The following is a 25,324-nucleotide window of genomic DNA, read 5'->3' as shown; positions in this document are numbered from 1 at the left end:
TGGTTTCACAGGAGACTTTAATAGAAAAATTCAATTTGAAAAATGATCATTTGGCCACTTAACATGTCTTTTGTCCCCAATAGCAGGCTTGAAATATAAATCTCTGTGGGTAATACCTGGGTCTGACCTTTTCTCTGTACCCTGTATTCACCAGTAACGCAGCCATTACTACCTAAATGAATAATTCTCTCTCTTTTTTGACACAAAACCCAAGGATGAGGTCAGCAGAATGAATTCTCAGTGTAGCCCACTGACTGACAGGGAATGTGTCCCCTCCCCTGTTGCCCTGGAAACATTTCCTCCCTAGTCCTAACTACAGAAAACAAAAAATGACAACAGGAATCCCACAGGTAAGACTCCAATGGTGCTTTACAATGTTCAGAGCACTTTCACATCCATTCCCTCATTTGATTCCCCACAATAGCAGGCAAGACAGGCCATTATATGCCCACTGCACCAAGGGGAAAACTGAATCTCCAAGAGACTAAGTCAGCAGAGCTGGGTCTGGAACACAGTTGAGCAGTTGGTATCAGTCCAACCCTCACTCTCCTGGGGCAGTCTTGCTCCTATATACCCATTCCCCAAAACCAGTAACCTAACCTTCGCAATCTTCTCACTCCAAAGGAAGCCCCCAGAACTCACTCAAGTCAAGCCCAACTGAAACTAGCCCATCTGAGCCAAAAGCAAAATTTCCCCTTCACCTTGAAAGAAGGGTAGAATTTTGATTGGTGTCAAAGTGCACAGTGAAAAGAGGAGGAGGGAAAAGAGAAAGGAGACACTCCAAATGGGGGGAAAGGCACAAACAAAGGTATCAAATTAGAAAAATGCAAGGCATGTGTTGAGGACCAGTTTGGCTAATGCACTGTATTTGTTTAAGGGAGCAGCAATGGGAGATAAGGCTATAGAAACAGATTATGGCCCTCTTACAGAGGGCCTTGAATGCCAGGATGAGCAGCTCACAAGGATCAGAGTTGGAAAGGACTTCAGAGTTCATCCAACTCAATCCTCTCATTTTGTAGAGTAGAAAATAAAAGTGACATACCCAAGGTCCCACAAGAAGCTAAGTGGAAGAACCCAAGTCCTCTGATCCCAGACCCAGAACTCTTTCCACTTTACCATGATCAGGTGCTATTCTATGGGCAATGTCAGCACAAGACCACCTGTAGGATACACAGAGAGGGCCTATGTAATTCAGAGGAAAACCCTTCACTTTAGTGTCTAGGAATAAATAAAGCAAAGACTGAATCTTGAAGCGGGGCCCATTCACAGCCACCGACAGAAACATTTGCAAGCTTGGAGCACAGTGTTCAATTTCACAGTTGGAAGAGCTGTTTCAACAGACTGCGGATGTGCAGGGGATGCTATCTGGGCTGACGACTTCTCCTCCCCAGTGGTGCTGTGCCAAAGGGTCCAAGGGTGCTGACGGCCCCTCCAGTCTGCGGCTTGCAGCAGGGCATTCCTTGGCAGCAGACTCGACACCTCAGCTCCTTATTCCACACCAGCTCTCCAGCCTCTGCAGCCATCACCTCGCCAAGGGGGAACAACACCCAGCCCCTAGGATGTGAGTCTCAATGAACTGGCAGGGGCAGGGCCTCTGCAGTGACTCGGCATGCCTTGATGCACCCGCAGTCTCAGGGAGCTGATTGGTCACCAAGAGCCTGATGTATAAGCCACCAAAGACCACCAGCATCTGCCGGGCCATCACCTGGAATGAATCAGAAAGCATCGTAAGTGTTGATTTGACAGACACCGAGGCAGACATCCAGATGAGGGAGGCAAGAGCAGTGGAACAACATGCCTTCCAACTCCCCAAACCAGGGATAACTTGGAACAGGAAGGCTGGCCCGTGGCAGCAGGCTACAGAGAATGGGTACGCCAAGCAAATTAGCACACTCGTGGTCTTCCTTTTAAGAAAACCAGCCACATGAAAATCTAGACTGGCAGAGAAGGAAAACTGGGTGGGGAGGGAGGAGGGGGAGTGTGCATGATAATTCAGGGTTCTTTGTTTTACAAAAGGTACCCCAGATACTTAAAATGAGATTCAGTTTCTGAAAATTAAACTTTCACTCAACTTTTCATGAATCCATTGGGGTCTAGATCCAAGTACACATGCAGTATAGAAAGGATTTCAGGGGAATGTTCCATTTCTTTAATAGAGAACATTGTTTTTATGAACTTTAACAAGCCCCAAAGAAGAAAAGAAGGGGTTGATTCAAGAATGGCCTTTGACACCAGGCGATCTGGGGTTTTAATATAAGAAGGTTCAAAAATCTCAAATATTCTGATTCCCTAACTCAAAGGAATCCCTCTCCATCCAAAAAGCACTGACAGATTGATAGCCTATTAGTGCAGTGGGGAGTGGGAGGGACACAACTTATACATGTCGCAACAATCTAATAGGAAGAGATAAGACAAGCACTTGAGTAAGTAAAATATAAAAACAACAATGATACATGTAAAAAGAGAGGCACCAAGTGCTATGAGAGTAGAGAGGAAAAGGGTATTATTTCTGACTGTGAGACATCTGAGAAAGCTTCTCGGAAGTGGTACTCAACCTAGGTCTTGGAGTGAGCCACTATGCAAAAATCCAAAATACACGTCTTATCTATGGTGGGTCAATGTGTTACCTTGCAGAATGAAGGTAACCTTGGAATACCAGAAAGAAGAGTCTTGCTCTTCTCACTAGTGAATCCCACATAGAATCTCAGAATTTCACAGTGGGAAGGAACCTTCCAGGCCAGATATTTTAGATACACATACAAAAAGGAATTCCTCTCCTCCTAAGAAAAGATGGAAGATAGAATGTCCTCCCTCTTTTGCAAGAGTTGGGAGTCATGAGTTAGTTTTACTGAACAATTTTTTAAAAATTCTTAGTAATGGGATGGTTTTCTAGGTAGTAAAGGGGAGGAAGGATATATTTGAAACTGAAGGTGATGCGAAAAAACCAGCAATCCCTTCTACAGTATACCTGACAACTGGCCAACCTGTCTTCGCTTAATTCCCTCTAGTGAGAAGCCCACTATCTCCCTCCTGAGGCAGTTCACTCCCTTTGGGGGACTGTGTAAGTGGTGGTGAGTTTTTCCTTACCTTGAACTGAAATTAGAAGCATGATGTAGTGCACAGAGGACTGGATTTAAGACTCAGAGTTCAAATCCTACCTTAGACATTTATTAGTTCAGTATGGCCCTGAGTGAGTCACTGAATCTACTTAAGCCTTAGTTAACTCATCTGTAAAATGAGGGGGTTGGATTTAATGACCCTTAAGGCACCTTCGAATTCTAAATCTATAACTACAAATCTGCTTCAATGGAATGTTTTTTGGAGCACTTATATAGTACCTACTATGTTCCAGCCACTGTGCTAGGTGCTTTTTACAAATATTCTACCCTTTATCCCTTCCAAAAAGCAAAATAAAACTGCACCAAATACTTATGTCATCAAGAATTCAAGTTACCTTATGTCCTCAAGGTCATGACTATCAGAGGTAAACAAAATATCCAACTACCCTCCAAGGTGGAGTCTGACCCCCACGGCCTCTCTGAGAAATGATAATTACCTCTGGTGCAGCCTCTGGAATGAGGTGGTGAAGAACCATCTGGGTGACCACTCCTTTCCTCGACTCTGTCCCACCACTGGGCAGCAGAGGAGATTCCTCAGCCAGCCTCTCATTCTCTTCTCCCTCTTCCTGGGCAGGGCTCACCACGGTCTCCACGACCACTTGGAATTGGTTCAGGCGATGTCTTAGCATTGACTGCAGAGAAAGCCAGAGAACATGCGTAGGCCAGCTCTTAAATTGGAGGGTCTTTAAAGAAGTGCCCATTGATTCTTTGGCCCACATCTGAGTGAGGCCAGAAAGCACAAGAGAAGCTGGCCCAAACCCTGCCTGTCTTTGTCTATGCCACCTCCAGAAAACCTGGAAATAGAAAGATTGGGTACATACTGACCGGCTACCTAAGTGAGGAGCAGCATGGTCCGATGGGCAGGCCACAGGACACCTCCCGTTAATCACAAGACCTGGATGCCCTGGGCCCAACTAATCATGGACTCTTGGACAGGTCATTCAACTCCTCGCACAAAATAGGGTTGAGACAACTTGCCCTGCCTTCCTGACAAGACTGCTATGATCAAAAAAGAAGGAAAAAAATAGACATAAAGACACTTTGAAAAGTTAAAAGCATTAGAGGAATGTAAGATGTTATTAAATGATTTTAAGCTAGTTCCTTTTCCATTTAATTAAGTAAGGGCCTGCTAGGGCAGCTAGGTGGCACAGTAGATAGAGTGCCAGGCCTGGAGTTAGGAAGACTCATCTTCCTGAGTTCAAATCTGGTCTCAGACACTTGCTAGCTGTGTGACCATGGGCAAGTCACTTAACTCTGCTTGCCCCCAGTTTCCTTTTAACCCTGCTTGCCCCCAGTTTCCTTATCTGCAAAAATTGAGCTAGAGAAGGAAATTGCAAACCACTCCAGTATCTTTGCCAAGAAAACCCCAAATGAGGTCGTGAAGAGTATCAGACGCTATTGAAATGCTTGAACAACATATGTATCAGCAAAGGAAATTTAGAGTTGGAAATATAGAATTCCTAACCCAAAAGGGCCGTCAGAGACCATATAATTCAATCCCTTCATTTTGAACATGAGGTGATTAGAGGACTCACCTAAGGTCACACATCAAGTTGGGACAGAGCTGGAACTAAAACCCAGGTGTTCCTGTTTCCCAGTCCATTCTTTTGTGCTAGTCTTACATGAGTCAAACACATCGATAGGCTGGTTACTCTGATGTAATATTAAGGTAGGGGCCTGTGTATCCAATGAGTAGATTCTCAGGCAATTCCCTGGCCCTTCAACGTGAAATGAATACCTCTGAAAAATTAAGGACTTGCCTTGATGATCTCAAAGATCTCTTCCAGCCCTAAATCTGCAATCCTCTATTGAGATCTTCAGATCCTAGATTGAGAATTGCAAGTGACCTCTGATATCATCCAGCCCAACCCCCTCATTTTACAGCTGAGAAAACTGAGGCCCAGAGAGGGGAAAGGATTTGCCCAAAGTCACAAAGCAGAACTAGGATTTGAAACCAGGTCTAGCAACCTTCCCATTATACAACAGGTACTGCCTTGACAGGTAGGGATGCCCTACAACCCCAGCTTGGTGTATTTTCTTCTTCCCCCAACTCAGAGTCATACCAGAGTGGTCAGTCATTCAAACCATTCTATGGGTTGGTTACCTCTTGACTGGTCTTCAGTTCTCGGATATAGTCTGATAAAGACTGGAGACAGCTCTCTAAGTGGAAGTAAACAAACCAAAGCTGGAGAGGACAGAAGAGAAGAGAAGAAAGCATCAACTTGGCTCCTGGCCTCCACACCCCACTCACTATGTTCTCTTTCCCACTGTTCTCCCCTTGCATTGTCTTCATTTTAATATTGAAAACAGACCTTTTACACGAAAACTTTCTGTTTCACTGTGCTCTCTGTGGCAGGAACACACCATTCTGTTCTCTCCCTGTGTATTGCTCTATAATTAACTCTAATTTTTCTGGCAAGTAGAAAACCTGCTGTTCATAAAACTGAAAAACGTCCAATCCTGTTGGCAAAGGGTTTTCATCTGCCATTAAATTAGTAGGCATCCTACCAATTAAAGAAGGACCAGGAACATCAATTGATGCAAAAAAAAAAATTTATTATACTTGTACTTTGAAATAAGAATTTTTATCTTATCTCTATTTTCTTTGCCTTATGGATAAAAAAAAATACACTGCATCAATGGGCATAACTTGGTCCTGGGAGATAGTTTTAAATCTGGATCCTTTAATGTTAAAAGAAAAGACTTGCCCTGAGACAATTTATCTGCCCTTACCATAATGTATTAACAAGTAATACAATGGAAAGGATCTTGGCATAGTGAATGGAGCACTAGACTTGGAGTTGGGAAGTCCTGGGTTCAGATCCCACAGCTGACACTTACCAGCCATGTAACCATGGACTGAATTCAGTAACTCTCTCTGAGCCTTGGTTTCCTCATCTGTAAAATAATGAGGATAGACTTGCCCCATGCAGTCCTTTCGAGTTCTAGATCCTTGATCCTCTGAACTGAATTGAACCACTTCATTTTACAGATGAAGAAACCAAGGCCCCTAGCCAATAAGCGATTTGCCCAAAGTAACAAAAGTATTAAACAGCAGGGCCAGCAATCAAATCCAAAGCCTAGAATTCCAAATCCAGGGATCTTTTCTTGTCTCCAAACCTCATCTTTAGATCTGCGTCAGAGAAAAGAAGCAGTTCCATATCTCTTGCCCAACTATCCAGGGCGTTCATCCATTGCATGAGAAAGCCCTTTCTTGTCTTCTTAGACAGAGACCTGATTGGCTAGGATGAATCATTCAGAGAAGTGATACCTGCAGTACAGTCTGGCAGCCCTCCACCTCACCAGTCACTCCCAGAAGCATGTGGTATGGCATCAGGGTTTCGTTGGCAGCTGCCAGACGGAGATCTGTATTCGTGCTTGCCTGTGAACCCAACATCCAAGTGATATAGTAGGACACTTGTCCCAGGGCAGCCCTCAAACCACACAAGTAAACCCATCTCAACACAAGCTGTTATTATGCAGATTCAGAGAGGTACAGTGGACCAAATGGCAGCCCCCAAATAAAAGAACCCCACAACAATCTAACACAACACACTGAGACCATCAGGTAAATACCTCCCTACCATCTTTTTTCCTTCCTTTGCCCTGTCCTGCCCATTCCCTGACTGTGACCTGCCCCTCAGTCTATCCTTCCCACATTGTGGTCATAATAACCATTCTTATACACTTATTCCCATGATGTCTCTGCTCTTCCCTACTGCCCATATTGAAAGAAGCATATTCAAAATCTCTTTTTTAAGTTTCCCTAGGAATATTAAGAAATAAATTTTCTATCTAAAGCCCTTACCAGACTTCTGGGAAAAGCCCATTGGAAAATTAGGTTATGGGTCAAGAACAAAATTAGGCTTTTCTTAGAGAAATAGAGAAAGGGTGGTACCAAACCTTTTAACAAAGGGTAAACCTGGTCTGGTTCATCCATTATAGCTCCATCCACCAGAAGTGATAAGAGCTAGAACCCTCCCTTCTCCATTGAGAGTGATCCAGAAGGGAACAAAAGGACTTGGATAATCAACAATTTTGGATCCTTAATACAGACTATATATTTAAATTATTTTGTATGTGATCTTTTCTCCCTTTAAGATTCCTATAATGTTACCTGAAATCTTCGGGGGCAAGGAGTCATGTCAGAGGGAATGGGAGACTATAGGCAGCTGAGTGGTACAGAGGATAATGTCCTGTGAAGGCCCTTCCCACTCTGAGATGGTACACCTCATTCTTTGGATTGCCTTACAGTACCAAGCACTCTGGACACTGTGCTTAGAGTAGGATAAAAGAGAGGGACTGGACCTATGTACGTAGGGAATTCTCAGATGAGCAAGCTTTCGACTAATGTAAGTCAGTACCTCCTCTACAATATATGCTCACGAAGAGTTGTCTAGACACTGAGAGGTCAAGTGACTTGACCTGAAACATTCCTGTATTATTGTTCAGTCATGTCCAACTCTTCATGACTCCATGGACCAATTGTCCATGGAGCTTTCTTGGCAAAGATACTGGAATAGTCTGCCATGTCTTTCTCCAGTTTTATGAAGGCAAGAGTTAAGTGACTTCCCAGGGTCACAGAGCTATTGTAAGTACGTGAGGCTGGATTTGAACTCAGGTCTTCTAGATTCCAGGCCCAGCGCTCTATCTACTGTACCACTGATCTGCCCCAAAGCTTAGTTTCCTCGCCTATAAATGAGAGAATTGGGCTGGATGATCTCTGAAGGTCTAAATCTATGATCCCATAATTCCTAGTATGCTGTAAACTTCTTGAGGGCAGGGAACAGGTCATATCTAAACTTGGCATCTCTCTCAGCTCATTAGATATTTAAATAATATTTTTGATGGTTAAATAAACATCCACTGTTGACAAACTGTTCCCCTCAAAGAATAGGTTTAAAAATACCAAATAATAAATAAACAAATAAATAAGTTTAAGAGAGACAAGTTTCAAGTTCAGCCTGGAAGAAAGCTTGGAGATTCAACTCAATACTTACAAAATACCTACTTACTGTGCTAGGCTATGTGGGCAGGAGATAGAAAAGGTGAATTAGCATCTATCTTAGAAAGACCCAGAGTTGTGTTTTCCATGCCCTTCAGGGAAGGAGGGCTATAATTAGTACTCACTTTGCGGCAATGTCTCCCTTACCTTCCTTTGGTGCCAGTCAAAGATGAGAATGAGAATGATGGTAGCTAATACAGTGCCTAGGGTCACAAGAACCACAGCTGCCCAGTGTCTTCCCAAAGAAAACATCTGGCTGGTAGAATACAGATTAGCCCACATTGCTATGTAGAAAACCTGAAGGAACACAAAGGCATCATGTACTCAAAGACAGAAAATAAATAAAGCAGAAAAGTCATCATCAGCATCACTATCACTGGTCTTCAGAGAGTACTTTAAAGCAATGGTTCTCCAAAATTAGCCCTTTCCCATCTAGGCAGGATTGGCCTGAGTTTGGACTCCATTAGCATAGCATTCGAGAACCCAGGGTCACCTACTTGCCATGACAAGGCATAAAGCTAAACCCTACGTCAGGGGCTGTAACACCAATGATCCAAGTCTACAAAATTTTGAAGCTGGGGTACGGGTGGGGGACAGATTAGTTCAATGGAATAAAAGGTACCGTTAGGATAACTAAAAAGGATATCCTGGGGCAGCTAGGTGGCGCAGTGGATAGAGTTTCGGCTTTGGAATCAAGAGGACCTGAGTTCAAATCCAGTCTCAGACACATAACACTTACTAGCTGTGTGACCCTAGGCAAGTCACTTAACCTGGATTACCTCACCAAAAAAAAAAAAAAAAAAAGGATATCCTGCTTTACACTGCAGGGCATAGAAGGTAGAGAAATTTATTGCTGCCCACAAGCTATACAAGATAAATATGTACGTGGAAGATTTAAAAAGCTATATAAATGTAGAGTCTATAATAAAAACAGCATGTAAAGAACACAGAAAGAACACTGAGTTTGGAATCAGAATCATACGGGTAGCTTCCCTACTTTCTCTCTACCACCCTTCCTCCTCCAACTCCAAGGCCATCTTGCCTCAAGGTTCATCTGCCAATTCAAAGGCTGGATTTCCCCTGTGCCAGAAAGCCCCCAGTTGAGGGCAAGCATGCCCACAATAGGAAAGAGTAGGTATCTTCTGAAGAATCTTACCCATTCATAGCCTCCATCACCCACTTCAACAGACTTTGTGGAAGCCCTACTGAATTCAATGACATCTGCTTCAAATATGCCTCCCTTTAGCAAATGGTAATGGTCTCTTCACACAAGAGGAACAAGTCTAGGGGCAGTCAGGGAATAGACTCGAATCCTTACCACAGCAATGGCCAGCTGGAAAGGCCTGGAGTTATAGAACACAAATCTTCTCACTTGGGGATCTAAGATGGCGTTCTCAATTAAACTCTTGTACTTCTCTGTTGGCACCTGCTCAGGAACCCAAAAGAGAAACCATGTTTGACTTCAGCCTGGGAGATAGCCCCCTCACCTCCCTGTCTGGGAAATGCACGAGATGGTGCTTTCATTCACCTGACTTACAACCATAGGGAACAGGGGACACTTGAAAGAATAGGGGTGGACCAGGACACCAGGGCTTATTTAAGATGTCAAGTAGACATAAGATGGCCGATGGAACTACAACACTCCCGAATTTGACTTTAAAAAGGGAAGGGACAGAATAAGAACTTACATAGTCTATTATATGCCCAGCACTGTGTTAATCACTTTTCACAATTATCATCAAACCTAGTTCTAGATTATTAAAAGTTTTAGGCATCCTCATTCAGTGCCTCAGGAACACCAGCACCTGCTCCTACCTTCTCGATCACTGGTCCTGGGAGAGTAAGGCAACAAACCCCACCCCCTCTCCTCACTCTAGCAGCATAGGAAGGTTGAATCTACTCTGTCCTTGGTTCCACTCTAATGCTGCATCCTCTCCTTAGTCATTCAGTCAATAAACAATTTATTAAATGCCTACTAAGTTCTGGGCATCATGCTAAGATTCCTTACCACCAAGGTTCCATGGATTGGATTTGGAAATCTGCGCCTAATGCCATATATGAAGGGCAGACCTTCTCTGCCCTGCTTTACCAAACCATACTAAAAAAAAACAGGACCCAGCCCACCATACCCATACACACTAATCCTTATCTCCTTACCCAGGAATAATCTCATACATCAGGACCTCCTTCAAGAGTGAGGCCTCCTACCACAGGTCCAACCAGCAGCCCTACCCACAATCCAGGAGCATGCTACCTCCTAATTGTGCATCACCTCCTGCCATCTTAAGTGGAGGCAAAGGTCCTGGCACTGAATGTACTCTCTGAAACTCCAATTCTATCACTGACAAAATTCACTTCATCTTAGACCTGTTGTTCTCACACCCCTTGTCATTCCTTGCCCTCACAGGACTCTGGCTGAACCCAGACACACAGCATCCCTAGCCTCCCTCCTCAGTACTTAGATGTATTTTTCTCTTCTCTATCAGCATGGTATGGGAAGCAAGCATGCTGGACTTGGAAACAAGAAAATCTGGGTTCCAATCCCACCTCAGATACTTAGTAGCTGTATGACCAAATGCAAGTCACTTAACCTCTCCCAGTCTCAGTTTACACATTTGTAAAAGAAAATGAGGGGAAAGGATTCCATAACCTCTAAGGCTCTTTCCAACACGTACAGGCCAAAAGAAGAGTCGGCATATTCCTTTCCTCCTTGTCACTTCACTTTTCCTCTGATGACTCCAAATGTCTGCAGTGTCCTAATTCCTTGTTGCAGTCTTCCTCTCCCTCTTTTTTCAAATTGAGCATAACTCTTACATTACAGTCTTCTTTTCTACGCTAACCCCTTCCTTTCTATGTGGAACTTCACTGTACAGGTTGATGTCCCTTTGAATAATTTGGCCTCCAGATTCGTGAACTTCCTCAGTGCCCCATGGACTCAACTTTATTCCAACTAAAACTGTGAACACCGAGATGGTCGTACTCTTGCTCTCACTATCACTCACAACTATTCTGCCTCAATTTAGGAAGACCTGAGTTCAAATCTGGCCTCAGACACTTACTAGTTGTGTGACCCTGGGCAAGTCACTTAACTATTGTCTGCCTCAGTTTCCTCAACTGTAAAATGGGGATAATAACTACCGATTTCCTAGGTGATATGCGGGATCAAATGAGATAATATTTGTAAAACCTTTGGCATAGTGCCTGGCATATATTAGACACTTCATAAATGCTTGTTCCTTCCTTACCTCCCTCCATTCTATCTACCCCCTTTTCTACAATCAAATGGCAACCACATAGGCCCTCATGACTGCTTACCTGGACCTTCCTAAATGAGCTCCTTGTTTCCCTTCTCTCCCCTTTCCAACTCATCCTCCAAGTAACTAATCTTCCTAAAGCAAAGGTCTGACCATGTCAGGCTTCCTGCTCAAAATCCCTCAGTGGATATAGCTACCATTTATATAACATTTCTATGTGTCAGGCACTGTGCTAAGTGCTTTATAATTACTTTCTCATCTGATCCTCACAACAATCCCAGGAAGTAGGTACTATTATTCTCCCCATTTTACAGATGAGGAAACTAAAGCAAACAAGAGATTAAGTGACTTGCCCAGGGTCACACAGCTAGTAAATATCTCTACCAAAGCAGCTGCGATCTTATAAACAAGTGACCTCTCTCCAGGCCTCAGTTTCCTCAATTGTAAAATGAAAGGCTCTCAGAAGACCTCTAAGATCTCATCATCTAGAGTTCTGGGCCTATCCAGATCTAACAGAATGGTCTGACTCACCTGGATCCCCCAGGTCTTCAATTTCTCCTGGGAGACTTCTATGTTAAAGGAGGCTGCTTCACAGGTACTGTCAGTACTTAGGACCATGAGGAGCTGGCCATTGGTAAGTCCTGAGATCAGAAGAGAAAGGAGAATCTGAGTCAGTGAGCATGGCACAGTTCTAAGAGGTAGGTGCTGTTGTTATCCCTGAGGAAACTGAGACATATAGAGGTTAAGTGATATCTCTGAGGTGTCACATAACTGTTGTCTGAGGCTGGATTTGAATTCATGTCTTCCTGACTCTAAGTCCAATCACCATCTACTGTGGCAACTTAGGTGCCCTGAAATGTCTTTCAAATAAAAAGAATAATAAATAAAAATGAAATCATATTCAATAGAGTTGTGTTGCTAACGTTCATTTTAAACCTTTCTGGATAAATATGAGTTTATTATTTGTTGGCAAAATGGTTCAAGAAATCTAGATGAGGGGAAAGGCTAGAGGAAGAGGCAAGGAACCTTACCATGAAGAACAGAGAATACTCTCACTTCCATTTTATTAACTCCTTTCTTGTGTGCTGGAGAAAGGAAGGAGTCAGGTGGGCTGGGAGGTTTCAGGGCGGGGAGAAGAACATATAGGAGGTCCAGATAAGAGGAAGGATATAGGGGAAAGTAGGCCTTGGGCTCAAAAGCGAAACTACTTTTTAGAAGGTTTACACAGTCAATGATTTATAAATGAAGGTTGATCAACAAGTCAGCATGTTTCAAATAATCCATTGTAGGAGACAAGAAGGACCTGAATGACTTACTTATAATTAGAAAACACAAACACATAAACACAATTTACATAACTATGAATCTTTCAACCAGAAATTACTACAGAGGAACTATATGGGAAGCAATATGTTATAGTGGAAAGAATAATTTAGAGTCAAAGGACCTGGGTTCAAATCCTGACTCTACCTGGGTAACCTTAGGCAAATCACTTAACCTTTCTAGGCTTTCCTGTTCTCATCTACAAAATGAAGGGGTTGGACTGGATGACCTCCAATGTCCCTTTCTAGATCAATAATGCTATGATCGTATAAAGTCTTACCTCATCATTCTGCCTTCTTCAGTGGAAGTTCTTACGGAGACTGAAATGGCCAAAAGATGCCAAGAGAAAAAGGGAAGCGAAGGAAGCAGAGCCTCTGTAATCCCCAAAACTAGACTCTTTATCCCTAAATAAAATCTACTGCATAAAGTTCCCTCCACAATCTGGATCCAACCTATCCTTCCAGCTGTATTTCTCCTTCCTCCCAGACATGGCCTAAAGATGCTCAGCCAAAGTGGATTACTCTCCATCCTTGGGCAGGGCACCACCATGCACCCAGGTACACAATCTTGGAACCAAACTCAACTCTCTCTCAACCCCCAAAGGTCATTAGTTGCCAAGGCTTATCAATTTGATCACCGTGTCTCTCACATGCATCCCCTCCTCTCATCTTATATGGCCACCACTCTAGTTTAGGCCTTCATCATGTCTCCCCCTGGGGCAGCTAGGTTGGCACAGTGGATAGAGTACCAGGCCTAGAGTCAGGAAGACTCATCTTCCTGAGTTGAAATCTGGCCTCAGACACTAGCTGGGTGACTCTGGGCAAGTCACTTGACCCGGCTTTCCTCAGTTTCCTCATCTGTAAAATGAGTTGGAGAAGGAAATAGCAAACCAATCTGATGTCTTTGCCAAAAAAACCCCAAATGACCGAACAACCTCTCCCCTGAGCAACCTATTTGGTCTCCATGCTTCCAGTCTCTACCTCATATAATCCATCCTCCACACAGCTACCAGATTGATATCCCTAAAATACAATTCTGATGGTGGCAACCCCTCCTCAAAGGACTTCAATAGCTCCCTTTTGCCCATAGGCTAAAATACATATTCTTTTATTTGGTACTTAAAGACGTTTACAATCTGGATCTAGCCTATCTTCCCAGATACATGAGTCTCATTCATGCATTTTAAATTCCAGCCAAATTGGCTACTTCCTCTTTCCCAGACTCGGTGGTCCATCCCACCTCCATGCCTTTGCATTTCTCAGGCCTGGAATGCACACCTCCGTTATTTTCACCTTCCAGAATCCCTAGCTTCCTGTCAAGTACAGTCCAAGTGCTGCCCCCTACATGAAGCCTTTCCCGATCATTCCCCAGCTGCTAATTTCATGATACCCCCCACCAAAACAAAAGTCCTGGTATTTACTTATATAAGTGTATGGATGTTTACCTCCAATAGAATGATAGCTCCTCGAAGGCAGAAGCTGTTTTGGTTTTGTATTTGTATCCCCAGCAACTAATACAGAGCCTGGTACATTGCAAATGATTAATAAACTCTTGTTGATTCATCTATTGTATTTTCCACTTTCTGTGCTTTTACTCTTTCACTAATGAGCTGGGTAACCTTGGGTGACTCAGCTCTCCTCCTAAGCCTCAGTTTCTTCACTTGTAAAAGGAGGATTAAGTTCTTCAACCCAGGACAGATTGGTCCCAAGCTAAAACTAAAAGCCACCAACATCCCTGGATAGAAATTTTATGGAAAAAAGAAGCAAGACAATACAGTTCACTCAGTAACCTGGATGTAATCCATCCATACACAGGCCCTCAGGCTGCCTACTTGGAGGATGAGCAAATGTTCTTTCCAGTTGCTGCTTTCTGTTTCCCTAAAAGACACGGCAGGGTTTGAAAAAAGACTCTTTTGAAAAAGCAGCTCAGATCAGGGCTCTCAGCCACTTCCCGAGCCTTCCTGAGAAAGGGTTTTCTTACTAAATAAAACGAAAGCCTTCAACATATTAACTCTTTCCATGTAAATATATACTGCTAATCACTCATTACAGCTGGCCTTTTTTGGCCAAGCATCAAAATCAGCCCTCAACTGGCTACCCATTAAAGCAAGTTCAAGAAGCCTTCTACTTAGGAATACTTTTTGAGTTCCACTTCCTGTCAGAGTCCTAGGATATCCCATATTAGTCTCCTTCCAGGAATGAGGGTGACCTTAGACAGACCTACTTGAAAAACCAGAACTTATAAACTTATCACAAGCTACTTCCTACAAGGACTGCTCTCTTCATATCATGAAGTAATTTACCAAATCCCCAACACTGGAGACTTACTTGGGAGCTATGACCATAATCCAGAATTCAGCTTGGATCTCTCTGCTGCCTCAATTTACCCAGATGAGAGGCTGCCGTATATAAGCAACAGTAACATGTATCAAAGAGAAACGGAACTCTAAAAAGCTTTATTGATTACTGTGTGTTCCTGGGGACCTTATGAACGATCAAGAAATAATAACAGCTTCTGGATGACATCAAAGTGCTACCAGAAGAGATGGAGTCTTACCTCTTCCCTCCAGGCAGGAAGTATCCTCCTGTACGAGAGTTCTCTCATCAGAGAAGGAAGTGAGGTAGGGTCCAAGAGCCCCCGCTGGATCCTGGGGAAGGTCATATGCCATGGTGAAGGGAAAGCTCAGGACAATTCTCTTCAAACTTCATACCATTTTCAGAAGAAGCTGCCTCCCTTTCTTTGCCTGTCCAGAGAACAGCCAACTCATCTCATGCTACCTTTGGTCAAGGCCAGAGACAAAAGCACAGAACAAAATAAAAATTCAGCATGTGGCAAGACCAGGGACACTGTTTATCTCTTCAAAATTGAAGTTAACCTGTGACCTGGGAACAAATCATTTACAATAACTTTTTTTGGTTGTTGCCATTGAGTTTAATCGTTTTGATAAGTCCGAGAGAAATACTATTTTAATGTGGAATTGAAGGGAATTTAGGGGACAGAGAACCCAAAACTCTGCGACGACACTGCAAGGTTATTGCTGACTACTACTCTTCAGTGATAACTGACTGCTTCCCTTCAAATAGCAAGCACTGTCTATATAGATATATATGTACATATATATAATATATATGTATGTATGCATGCATGCATATATGTATATGTGTATGTGTATATATACACATATATATACATACACACATATATGTACATATATAAACCTTATATATTTTAACATTCATCTTTTTAAATTTTGAGTTCCCAATTCTCTCCCTTACACCAGCCCTTCTCCCACCCATTGAGAAGGCAAGCAATATGATATCAATTATACATGTGAAGTCATGCAAAACATATTTCCATATTGGCCATGCTGCAACAACAACAACAAAAAAAAGCAGCACCGAGAAAAATAAAATAAGTGAAAAAAGTATGCTTCAGTCTGCACTCAGAATTCATCAGTTCTCTCTGGATATAGACAACATTTTTCTTCATGAGTCCTTTGGAGCTATCTTGGATAATTGTACTGATGAGAGTCGCTAAGTCTTTCATAGTTGATCATCATTACAATATTGCTGTTACTCTATGCCATGTTCTCCTGGTTCTGCTCACTTTACTTCAAATCAGTTCATATATGGCTTGCCAGGTTTTTCTAAAACTATCCTGCTCCTCATTTCTTGTAACAATAGTATGACATCACAATCACATACCACAACTTGTTAAGCCATTCCCCAATATTTTTTTATCTCTTTGAGATACAGACCTAGTAATGGTATTGCTTGACACTATTTTATAGTCCTTTGGGCATAGTCCAAGTCGTTCTAAAGAATGGAGAATGGCCGGACCAGTTCAGAACTCTACCAACTGAAGCACTTTCTTATTTTCCTTTGAACTTGCCTCTCTCTCAGGAACAATACATTCTGAGAAGCAGGTTCCCTGATCCTGCACCACAATTATGTGGTCCCATGCTCCACCAATTATTGGTAAGAAGGGGAGGAAAAGGGGGAGAAGGGAACAATCCCTAATATATGCCAGCCACTGTGCTAAGCACTTTACAAATACAATTTCCTTTGAGCCTCACAACAACCCTGGGAGGTATTATTACCTGCTATTATTACCCCCATTTTAGAGTTGAGAAAACTGAAGCAGACAGGTTTGTTCAGGGTCACACAGCTAGTAAGTGTCTGAGGCTAAATTTGAACTCAGGTCTTCCTGACTCCAGGCCCAGTGCTCTATCCACTGTGCCACCTAGCTGCTTAACAGAGGGAAAGACAGCTGAGTCCCTGTGGGTCCTTGATTCCCTCTATTCCATAAACCCATTCACTTTGAGTGCCTCAGGTAGTCAGTCCTCTTAATAAGTAAATGGTACTATGCAAAGGGCACTGAATTAGGAGACAGAAGACCTATGTTCATACCATCCTCACTTTGCCACTTATTATGTGACTCTGGGCAATTGACTACATTTTTCTGGGTCTCATTTTCCTCCCTGTAAAATGAGGGGGCCGAACCAGATGACCTCTAAGATCCCTTCCAGCTTTCAATCTATGATCTCATAACTCCCAATGTATTATGACTCTATCCTGGGACAGGAAGGGTTCATTATACCACAGGTACTTATTACACAGATTCAAAAAGACTGCAAGGCAATTGGTAAAGCACATCATCCATTGTACTTCCATGTACTGATCCCTCTAAAAGCAAATAAACAAACAAAATTAACCCTAATCCCATCCTTCCCCGTCCCCCACCCCCCCAAAAAAATATCATAGAATCTTAGAACTTTAGAGCTTGAAGAAACCTTAGAAATCATCTTCTCCAACCTCCTCCTCTTCAAGTAACTGATTAATTGCCAAATTGGATTGCCCTTTCTCAGTGCTCCTTCTTTGTGACCTCTCTACAGAACTGGACCTTTTCCCCCTAAATAGTGTCTCTTCTCTGGGTTTTCATGACCCTGCTCTCTTTTAGCCTGTTAATTTGTCTGACTGCTCCTCAGTCTCCTTTGCTAACTCATTTGTATTGTGCCTTCTGCATTAATAACATGTTTAGCAACCAATTCTCCGGGGGGAAAATGTACACATGATACCCTTTTAACTTTAATCTGTATGATTAACATTTTCTTCATGACTCTCTTAGGTCTAGATGAGTAACAAAACAATAAATCAAGCCCTAATTTGTAGTGGTTGTCAATTTTGCTCACAATGAGCAAATGGGCTTAGAGCCAGTTATAAGTTGGCTCCAGCAAACCTCTGACCCCAAAGCTTTGGCCTGGGCCCTCTTTACTTTCTTCTCTTCACTCTCACATGCTGACCTGCTCAGCTCTCACGAATTTAATTATAATCTCTTCAAAGATGACTCCCAGATCTAAATATCATGTCCCAGTTTCTGTTCTGCCACTACCTGGGGTTACAGGACCTCATCACCTCATACCTGGACTACTGCAATAGCCTGCAGGTAAGCCTGCCTATCTCAAGTCTCTCTCTGTTCCAAACCATTCTCCATTCAGTCACTAAAGTGGTCTTCCTAAAGCACAAGTCCTACCATGTCACCTCCCTACTCAATAAATTCCAATGGCTCTCTATTGTCTCCAAGAACAAATTCAAAATGCTCTGTTTAGCATTCACCCCTGCTATCCTTTCAGTCTTCTTACACTTCACTCTCCAACATGTACTCCCATCTAGTAAAACTGGCTTCCTCTCTGTTCCATGAACAAGACACTCAATCTTTGGGCTCCGCGTATTCCCTCTGGCTGTCCTCCATGACTGGAACCCTCTCCCTCCTCCATTCTTACTACTGGCCTAATACTGACCTCCCTAGCTTCCTGTAAGTCCCAACTAAAACTCCACCTTCTATAGGAAGCCTTCCCCAACCTCTCTTAATTCTTTTCCTCTTTTAATTATTTCCTCTTTATCTTGTGGATATCTTATTTTGAGTATGAATGTGTATATATATATATTCATATGTGTATATGTGTGTGTATATATATTATACACATATTTGTCTGCATATTGTCTCCCTCATTATATTGTAAGTTCTTTGACAACTGGGACTGTCTTTTGCTTCTTTTTGAATCCCCAGTACTTAGCACAGTGCCTGGCATATAGTAGTTACTTAATAAATGTTTACTGATTGATTTATTGATTCTGCATCTACAAAATTTTATCTTTCCCCAAAAACTCACCCCTTTTCCAAACTTCACTGTTTCTGTGGTAGGAACCACCATGCTTCTCTTATCCCAGGTACAAAATCTCCATGTTATCCTGAACTCACTTTCCTTCATCCCACATAGCCAATCAGTGGCCAAATCTTACATCTCTGGCATCTGTCCCCTTCTTACCTATTACCTCCTTTGTTCAGATTCTCGTCTCTCCTCACCTAGATTAGGACAGGGCCTCCTAACTGGTCTCTCTGCCTCAAATCCCTGCAATCCATGCTTCACACAGTTGCCAAAGTGATCTTTCTAAAGCACAGGTCTAATCATGCTACTCCCCTACTCCACAAACCCCAATGACTCCTTATTATCTCCAGGATAAAATGTAAATTCTTCGGGTTGGTTTTTAAAGCCCTTCAAAGCTCCAAACTACCTTTCTAGCCCTATTATACATTACCCTACTTCTCCACATTCTATGGTCCAACCAAACTGGCTTTCCTTCTGTTCCTCACACAAGGCACTCCAACTCCATCTCTGTGACTTTGCACTGGCTATCCTTTATGCTTACCCTCCTTACCTCGACCTCACAGAATCCCTTAATTTCCCCCAAGGCTGAGTTCAAACTTCTACATGAAACTTTTCCTGATCTCAATTGCTAATGCCCCCCAAATGACCTAATAAATATATTTTGTAATTTATTCTGCATATGCTTACACATGTATATGTGTGTATACATGTACTTATATTGATATGTACATACACATGTCATCTCCCTTGATAAAGTGCAAGGTCCCTGGGAGCAAAAACTGTTTCATTATTTGTATTTGTATCTCTCACCCTAAGGTACACAGTGGGCATTTAATGAGTACTAGCCAATTAACAAAACTGATGCCTAGAGAAGGGAAATGACTGGTACAAGGTCACTAGGACTCAAAAACATATCTCCTGACTCAGTACACTACACAGTACTGCTTCATACAGTAAATTCATACAAGGGAAATTAGTAATAGTAGTAGTAGTAGTAGTAGTAGTAGTAGTAATAGTAATAGCAACTAACATTTATGTAATACCTATTCTGTGCCAAGCACTGTGCTAAACACTTAACAATTATTTCATTTTATTCTCAACAACCCTGGGAGGTAGGTGCTATTATGAAGCCCATTTTACAGCTGAGGAAACAGACAAAACGAAGTTAAGTGACTTGCCCAGGGTCACACAGCAATTAAGTGCCTGAGGCCAGATTTGAATGCAGATTTTCCTAACTCTAGGCCCAGCAATCTATCTACCATCTAGCTGCCCCTAAATTACATGTATAAATCTGGCTAGCCTTTAATTAGTATCCTTTGACATCATAACACACCACTTTACTTGTACATCCTCAACAAATGATTAACAGGTAAAAGGATCCTTAGGGATCATCTAGTCCCAACTTACTTAGGAGACCCTGAAAGGTTAGGCATTTTGCCCACAGTCCCACAGTAAATGTTGAAGCAAGCTCCTTTCACTTTAAATCGACCACCGCACCATGCCTTCTCTCAATTCGCCATATTCTAGATTCACTGTGTTCTAGGTCACTGAGGTAGTAACAGTGCTGGGATTGAAACCCAGGACCTTTACCCCTGGGTTCAAAGGAAAATGTCAATAATGACATTTTCCCTTGGACCTCTCAGTCCCATTTTGTACCCCCCTAATGCATGTTGAATGTGGTATAATGGAAAGAGGAAAGGCCTGGGTCTGACTCCCAGAACCCACATTTAAAAACTGTGTGGCACTGAATAAGTGACTATTCCTCCCTGAGCCTTAGTTTCTTCCTATGTAAAATAGAGATAATCATGCTTACAGCTTTCTACCTTACAGGGTTGTTAGAAGCTAATACTTCAACAACTTTGAAGCACTACAGAAATGAATTATCATCATCATACAATGCTGGACATTACAGTTATCTCTGTGCTTGTATTCTATCCTGCTACTGGACTAGAGACTCCAGAAAGGCAGAGGCCATCTTAGCCAAACTTTGAATCTCTCACCCTCACCCCTGCTCACCTCACACACGGCTCTGCAGAGAATTATGTGATTAATAAACCTCTGCTAAATGAATGAGCAGCTAGGTGGTATGATAGATAGAGCACCGGCCCTGGAGTTATGAGTTCAAATTCAGCCTCAGATACTTCCTAGCTGTGTGACCCTAGGCAAGTCACTTAACCCTGTTTGCCTCAGTTCCTTCATCTGTAAAATGAGCTGGAGAAGGAAAGAGCAAACCACTCCAATATCTTCGCCAAGAAAATCCCAAATGGGGTCACAAAGAATAGGACATGACTGCAACAACAAAATAAGAGCTGCCCTACTGGAAAGGATCAGTGTGAGTGAAAAGTCAAGATGGGCTAAGCCTCCCTCTTCACCCCACTCATCTTACCAGCTGCCCCAGCAGGAGTGTTAAAAACCAAAGGTCTAGATGACAGAGATAAAATGTAAAAGGGGAATGGAACCAGCAATGTCCAACTACAGAACTTCTGTCTGAAACATGGAAGGAGGGAAGGAAGCACAGAAACCATCTAAATTACCCCCTTACTTAAGCACAAAAATTAGAGCCAGAGAACCTATCTCTTCTGGGTTGGAATCCCAGCTCAGCTACTTAATACCTGCTTTATCACTGGCAAAACATGTCACCTCTCTGGGCCTCAGTTTCCTCATCGGTAAAAATGAGAGAGTTGTATTGAATGATTTCAAAGACCCCTTTCAGCTTTAAATCCTAATTTCTCAGATGAGGACCATAAGGCCCAGAAAAGGGTGTGACTTCACTACATGCTTCCTGTGCAGGCTTTGCACAATTAGAAGTGCTGGGAGGTCTCAGCACTGGACAAGGCATCAGGGAGGGTCCCAGCGACCCTACCTGGAAGAGCCTGGAAAGAACAACAAAGATGATGACAACAAAAATCATAATAGTGATCCAGAAAGATTTCCTTAACTATTTCTTAAATAATAGATTCTGCCCAGTGGCTAGGCCTTTATAAGCCCGGACCTGTTAAAATGAGTCTTGACTTTACCTTCCAATTTAACTTGCCTTTTCCTCTGCTTATCTTCTTCTGGATCATTTCTTACCCTTCTTCACTCAAAAGGAGAAAAAAAAAATGTTCAGGATCTGGGTTATTGAAGACTATGGAGATTATTCTTTCAAGGGGCTCTACCACTGCCCCCAGGGACCCCACCAAGAACTGTGTGCAACATTCATGCTCAGTCTCCTTCCACAGAGATGGCAGCTGAATTCCCCTTAGTTACCCACTACAGCAGCAGGAAGTTGTAAAAAAGACTCAAACCTTGTCCTGCAAAGGCAGATCACAAAAAAAATACATTTTATATTCTAGGAGGATAGGGAGGACTTAGAGACCATCTAGTCCCAACCCTTTCATTTTAAAGGGAAGGAAACTGAGGTCCCCAGGAGGGAGTGCCTTGCTCAAGGTCAGATTGGTGTGTGTGTGTGTGTGTGTGTGTGTGTGTGTGTACCTGTGCCCATTATACCACATCGAAACCCAACTAAAACAGGAGATTATGAATGGGGAACCTTGTGCAAAGAATTTAGTCGGAGGAATTGGGTTTGAATCTTAACTACTGCTTGTTGTGACACTGGGGAAATTGCTCCCACTTTCTGAGACTCAGCTTCTTCATTCACTGTCCCGAGGAAGGGCTAAGCAGAACACCATAGCTCGGGTCCTGTGATGTTCTGCTTAATCCCAAAGCTCAACCTTTAGTTAGCTGACCCTGGGATAAGAAAGAAGGGCTGGTTGGGTGACTGAAGTCTCTGCGCGGCTGGATCGCGGCCCCTAGGAGGGAGGGGGTCATCACGCGACTGCTTTCAGTTATCCCGAGACAGGCCAGAACAAGCTCATGCTCCCCGAACTTCCTCCAATCTGCTGCCTTCTCTCCTCCCAAACAGATGTGCACTGGAGACCCCAGCCTTCAGCAACCCCCTGTGGAACGGCAGAGCCTCCAGCCTGGTCAAGAGCATCCAGACTCCCCCATTTCCTCCTCCTGGCACCAGGGAACAGGTCCCTAGCACCCTGCCCCCGGAAGGGGGAAGTGCTCTAAGTACTGCGGGGGCGCAGGGAGGCTCTGCTCAGCTCCGGGCCTCAGTGCCCGGAGCTGTCCCAGCGCGCCTGGCGCCCGGGCGCACACTCACCCTAGAATCCGCCGCTGCAGTAACCCTCGGCGGCGCCGGGCAGAGGGTTTCCTTGGGGGCGGGAGGAGGAAGAGGTGGGCAGGCCGCCGCAGAGAGGCCGAGGGCCAGTGCTGCGAGACGTATAAACCCGTGCGCGCCCGCCCGACCTCGCCAGCACGGCAGGAAAAGCTGACTTCCTCTCGGCCCAGCGCTGGTCTCTGGTTACTGTTACCTTGCGAGTCACCGGGCATGTGACTCCACTGCGTGCTCCCCGAAGTATTGCCAGCACCATCTCTTGCTCTTTCAATTCCTTAGGCCGGATTCACGGCCGGGTCATTTCATTGCAACATAGACACACACTTGTGCAACCTCATGTGGATTCACCCCGCGGGTCCCGCCCCCGACGAGGCCACTATGCAAAACAGGAAAATGGGAGACAAGAAATCATGGGACTTCAAACTGGAAGGGCCCTTCGAGGTCATGGAATCAAACCCCGTTTGCCCTTTTATTTCACAGAGGTGGCAACTGAGGCACCAAGAGGGCTAGTGTTCACTGTGCTAAGCGCTGGGGATGCAAAAACAAATAAAAACAATAGCTAGCATTTATAAGACGCTTTAAGGTTTGCAAAGACTTTACAAACATTATCCCATTTTATCTTCACAACAACCCTGGGAGGTAAGTGCTATTAATATTTCCATTTTACAGATGAGGAAATTGAGGTTAGATAATTTGCCCCCCTCCCCAGTAATGGCAAGAGCCCTCCACAGTGAGTCCGTAGACCTGTGTTTTCACCCGACTCTTCCTCACTACATCATCTTGCACACCATCATTTCCTCCTCCACTATGGAGGGGCTTGTTTCTTCATTATTACTAAGTCTCTCCAGTTCAACATTTCTGCATTCTTAGCCCTCTTTCAGTTAAAGAAAAAACCCCAACAATAATAATGATAATAATAATTTGGAGATTAGAGGAATAGTTCCTAGGAACTGAATTTCAGGCATCAATTCCATTCAATGCAACAGTCCAGACAATCAACAAAATAATGAATCAAGTGTTGATTTGTAAAGCTTGCTGATTTCCAAAGGATTAAAGAAAATTTTACAAATGGCTCTCCGAAGCTAGTTGTGGCTGGCTCCAGCAGCCCCTGCCTCTATTCCCAAATGGCTTCCACGCATTCGGCATACATTAAGTACAACTTTAATTTTCATCTCCAGAGGAACAGCAATCTTCTAAAAGATTAAGCAATTGTTAGGAAACTGGAGGTCGATAGTGATTCAAGAGGCCTCACATATAGAGAAAAAACATTCAGCCAGGCTGGACAATACTGAAGCAACAGGCTAGTAAAGTGAGATTAACCTGCTTTTATCAAAAAAGAATGGGGGGAGGAAGGAGGAGCTAGAGCTTTAACATCTATGCAGCTATTTAAATAAAATACCTATTTGACATAATTATCCCTTCCAATCCCATGTATCTAAACAAATCCTACCCACCTCAAGTGCTGTCTTCTTCATAAAGGTTTCCCTGGCAGCCTTCATTGATCTCCCTGTCCTCCAAACTTTTGCAAGGCATACTCTGTACCAGGACTTAGTTTATGACAATAGACCACTGTTCTCCTCAGTCAGAGCGCAAGATCCTTGAGGGCCAGGGCAGACTATGAAACAGTCACTCAATACGAACTTTTTAGGTAATTATGTTACTTCCCATTGAGTGAAGGAGGGTGGGGGAGGGTGTGGAGAAGCAGGGAAGTGATGGCATGTGATGTCTGTGTGATCTAGGAGACTAAATCTGCTGATTGATTAGTTCCCTCATCTGTAAGATGAAAGGGTTGGCCTTGGTAAAGATCCCTTCCAGCTGAGAAATTTTATCATTCTAGCTTGGTCCAAAACCCAGTCAGTTGATAGGGCTTCTCCTACTTCACAGGCTTCTGTAAAGTGACTTTTGTGCAAAGATCCAAAGTCTGGTTTCAAAGTGTAAGCAGCCACTATTACCGGAAAACTAGTTAATAACTTCAGCAGATAGGCCCAATGAACACAAGCTTGGACAGACTTCAAGAGATAGTGGAGGATAGAAGGGCCTGGTGTGCCATGGTCCATGGGGTCATGATTGAGCAAAAACAGTAAAAGATAGGCCCCAAGCCTACATGAACTTTATTCTCAAATTGTCAGGGCCCTGAGGACAGTAGCTGATACATTCTGAGAAGTGATTATAAGGAATGGATTCTCTTACCTTCACTAGAGTGAAAAAATCTTATTAAGATTCCAGGCCTATCAGTTTCACACATTTAAAAAAAAAAAAGCTGAATAGTTGATCCTAATACTGTAGTCAAAT

At 43.3% G+C, this 25,324-nt stretch overlaps 1 protein-coding gene across 7 annotated transcripts; it reads right to left on the bottom strand.

Moving 5' to 3' along the window:
- On the bottom strand, positions 1 to 24,646 carry LOC114047127 (transmembrane protein 268-like). Of its 7 annotated transcripts, none has more exons than XM_027867876.1 (10): positions 24,487 to 24,646; positions 23,229 to 23,408; positions 15,258 to 15,348; positions 11,910 to 12,019; positions 9,443 to 9,550; positions 8,272 to 8,421; positions 6,391 to 6,501; positions 5,224 to 5,304; positions 3,557 to 3,751; positions 1 to 1,705 (listed from the first exon to the last, which is right to left on the bottom strand). In XM_027867876.1, the coding sequence occupies exons 2-10, from the start codon at positions 23,286 to 23,288 to the stop codon at positions 1,523 to 1,525; spliced, it is 1,089 nt and encodes a 362-aa protein (XP_027723677.1). In that variant the 5' UTR covers positions 23,289 to 23,408; positions 24,487 to 24,646; the 3' UTR covers positions 1 to 1,522. The 7 variants fall into 7 exon arrangements, with proteins under 7 accessions (XP_027723677.1, XP_027723680.1, XP_027723682.1 ...); XM_027867879.1 differs by having other exon boundaries at positions 15,258 to 15,478; positions 24,487 to 24,645; XM_027867881.1 differs by having other exon boundaries at positions 15,258 to 15,444; positions 24,487 to 24,645.
- Between the last annotated feature and the right edge of the window lie 678 nt (positions 24,647 to 25,324).

The sequence above is a fragment of the Vombatus ursinus genome, unplaced genomic scaffold (assembly GCF_900497805.2).
Source record: "Vombatus ursinus unplaced genomic scaffold, bare-nosed wombat genome assembly UNPS02014786.1, whole genome shotgun sequence".
Taxonomy (NCBI): domain Eukaryota; kingdom Metazoa; phylum Chordata; class Mammalia; order Diprotodontia; family Vombatidae; genus Vombatus; species Vombatus ursinus.
The sequence above is the reverse complement of the archived record's forward strand: the minus strand, read 5'-3'. Positions and strand labels throughout refer to the sequence as shown.

Coding starts and splice junctions, on each gene's coding strand:
- LOC114047127 (XM_027867876.1), bottom strand. CDS start 23,288: ATGGTGCTGGCAATACTTCGGGGAGCACGCAGTGGAGTCACATGCCCG. Junction 8,422..9,442: donor TCCAGCTGGCCATTGCTGTG/GTAAGGATTCGA, acceptor GTGTTCCTTCAG/GTTTTCTACATAGCAATGTG. Junction 3,752..5,223: donor AACTGAAGACCAGTCAAGAG/GTAACCAACCCA, acceptor CTTTCTCTGCAG/TCAATGCTAAGACATCGCCT.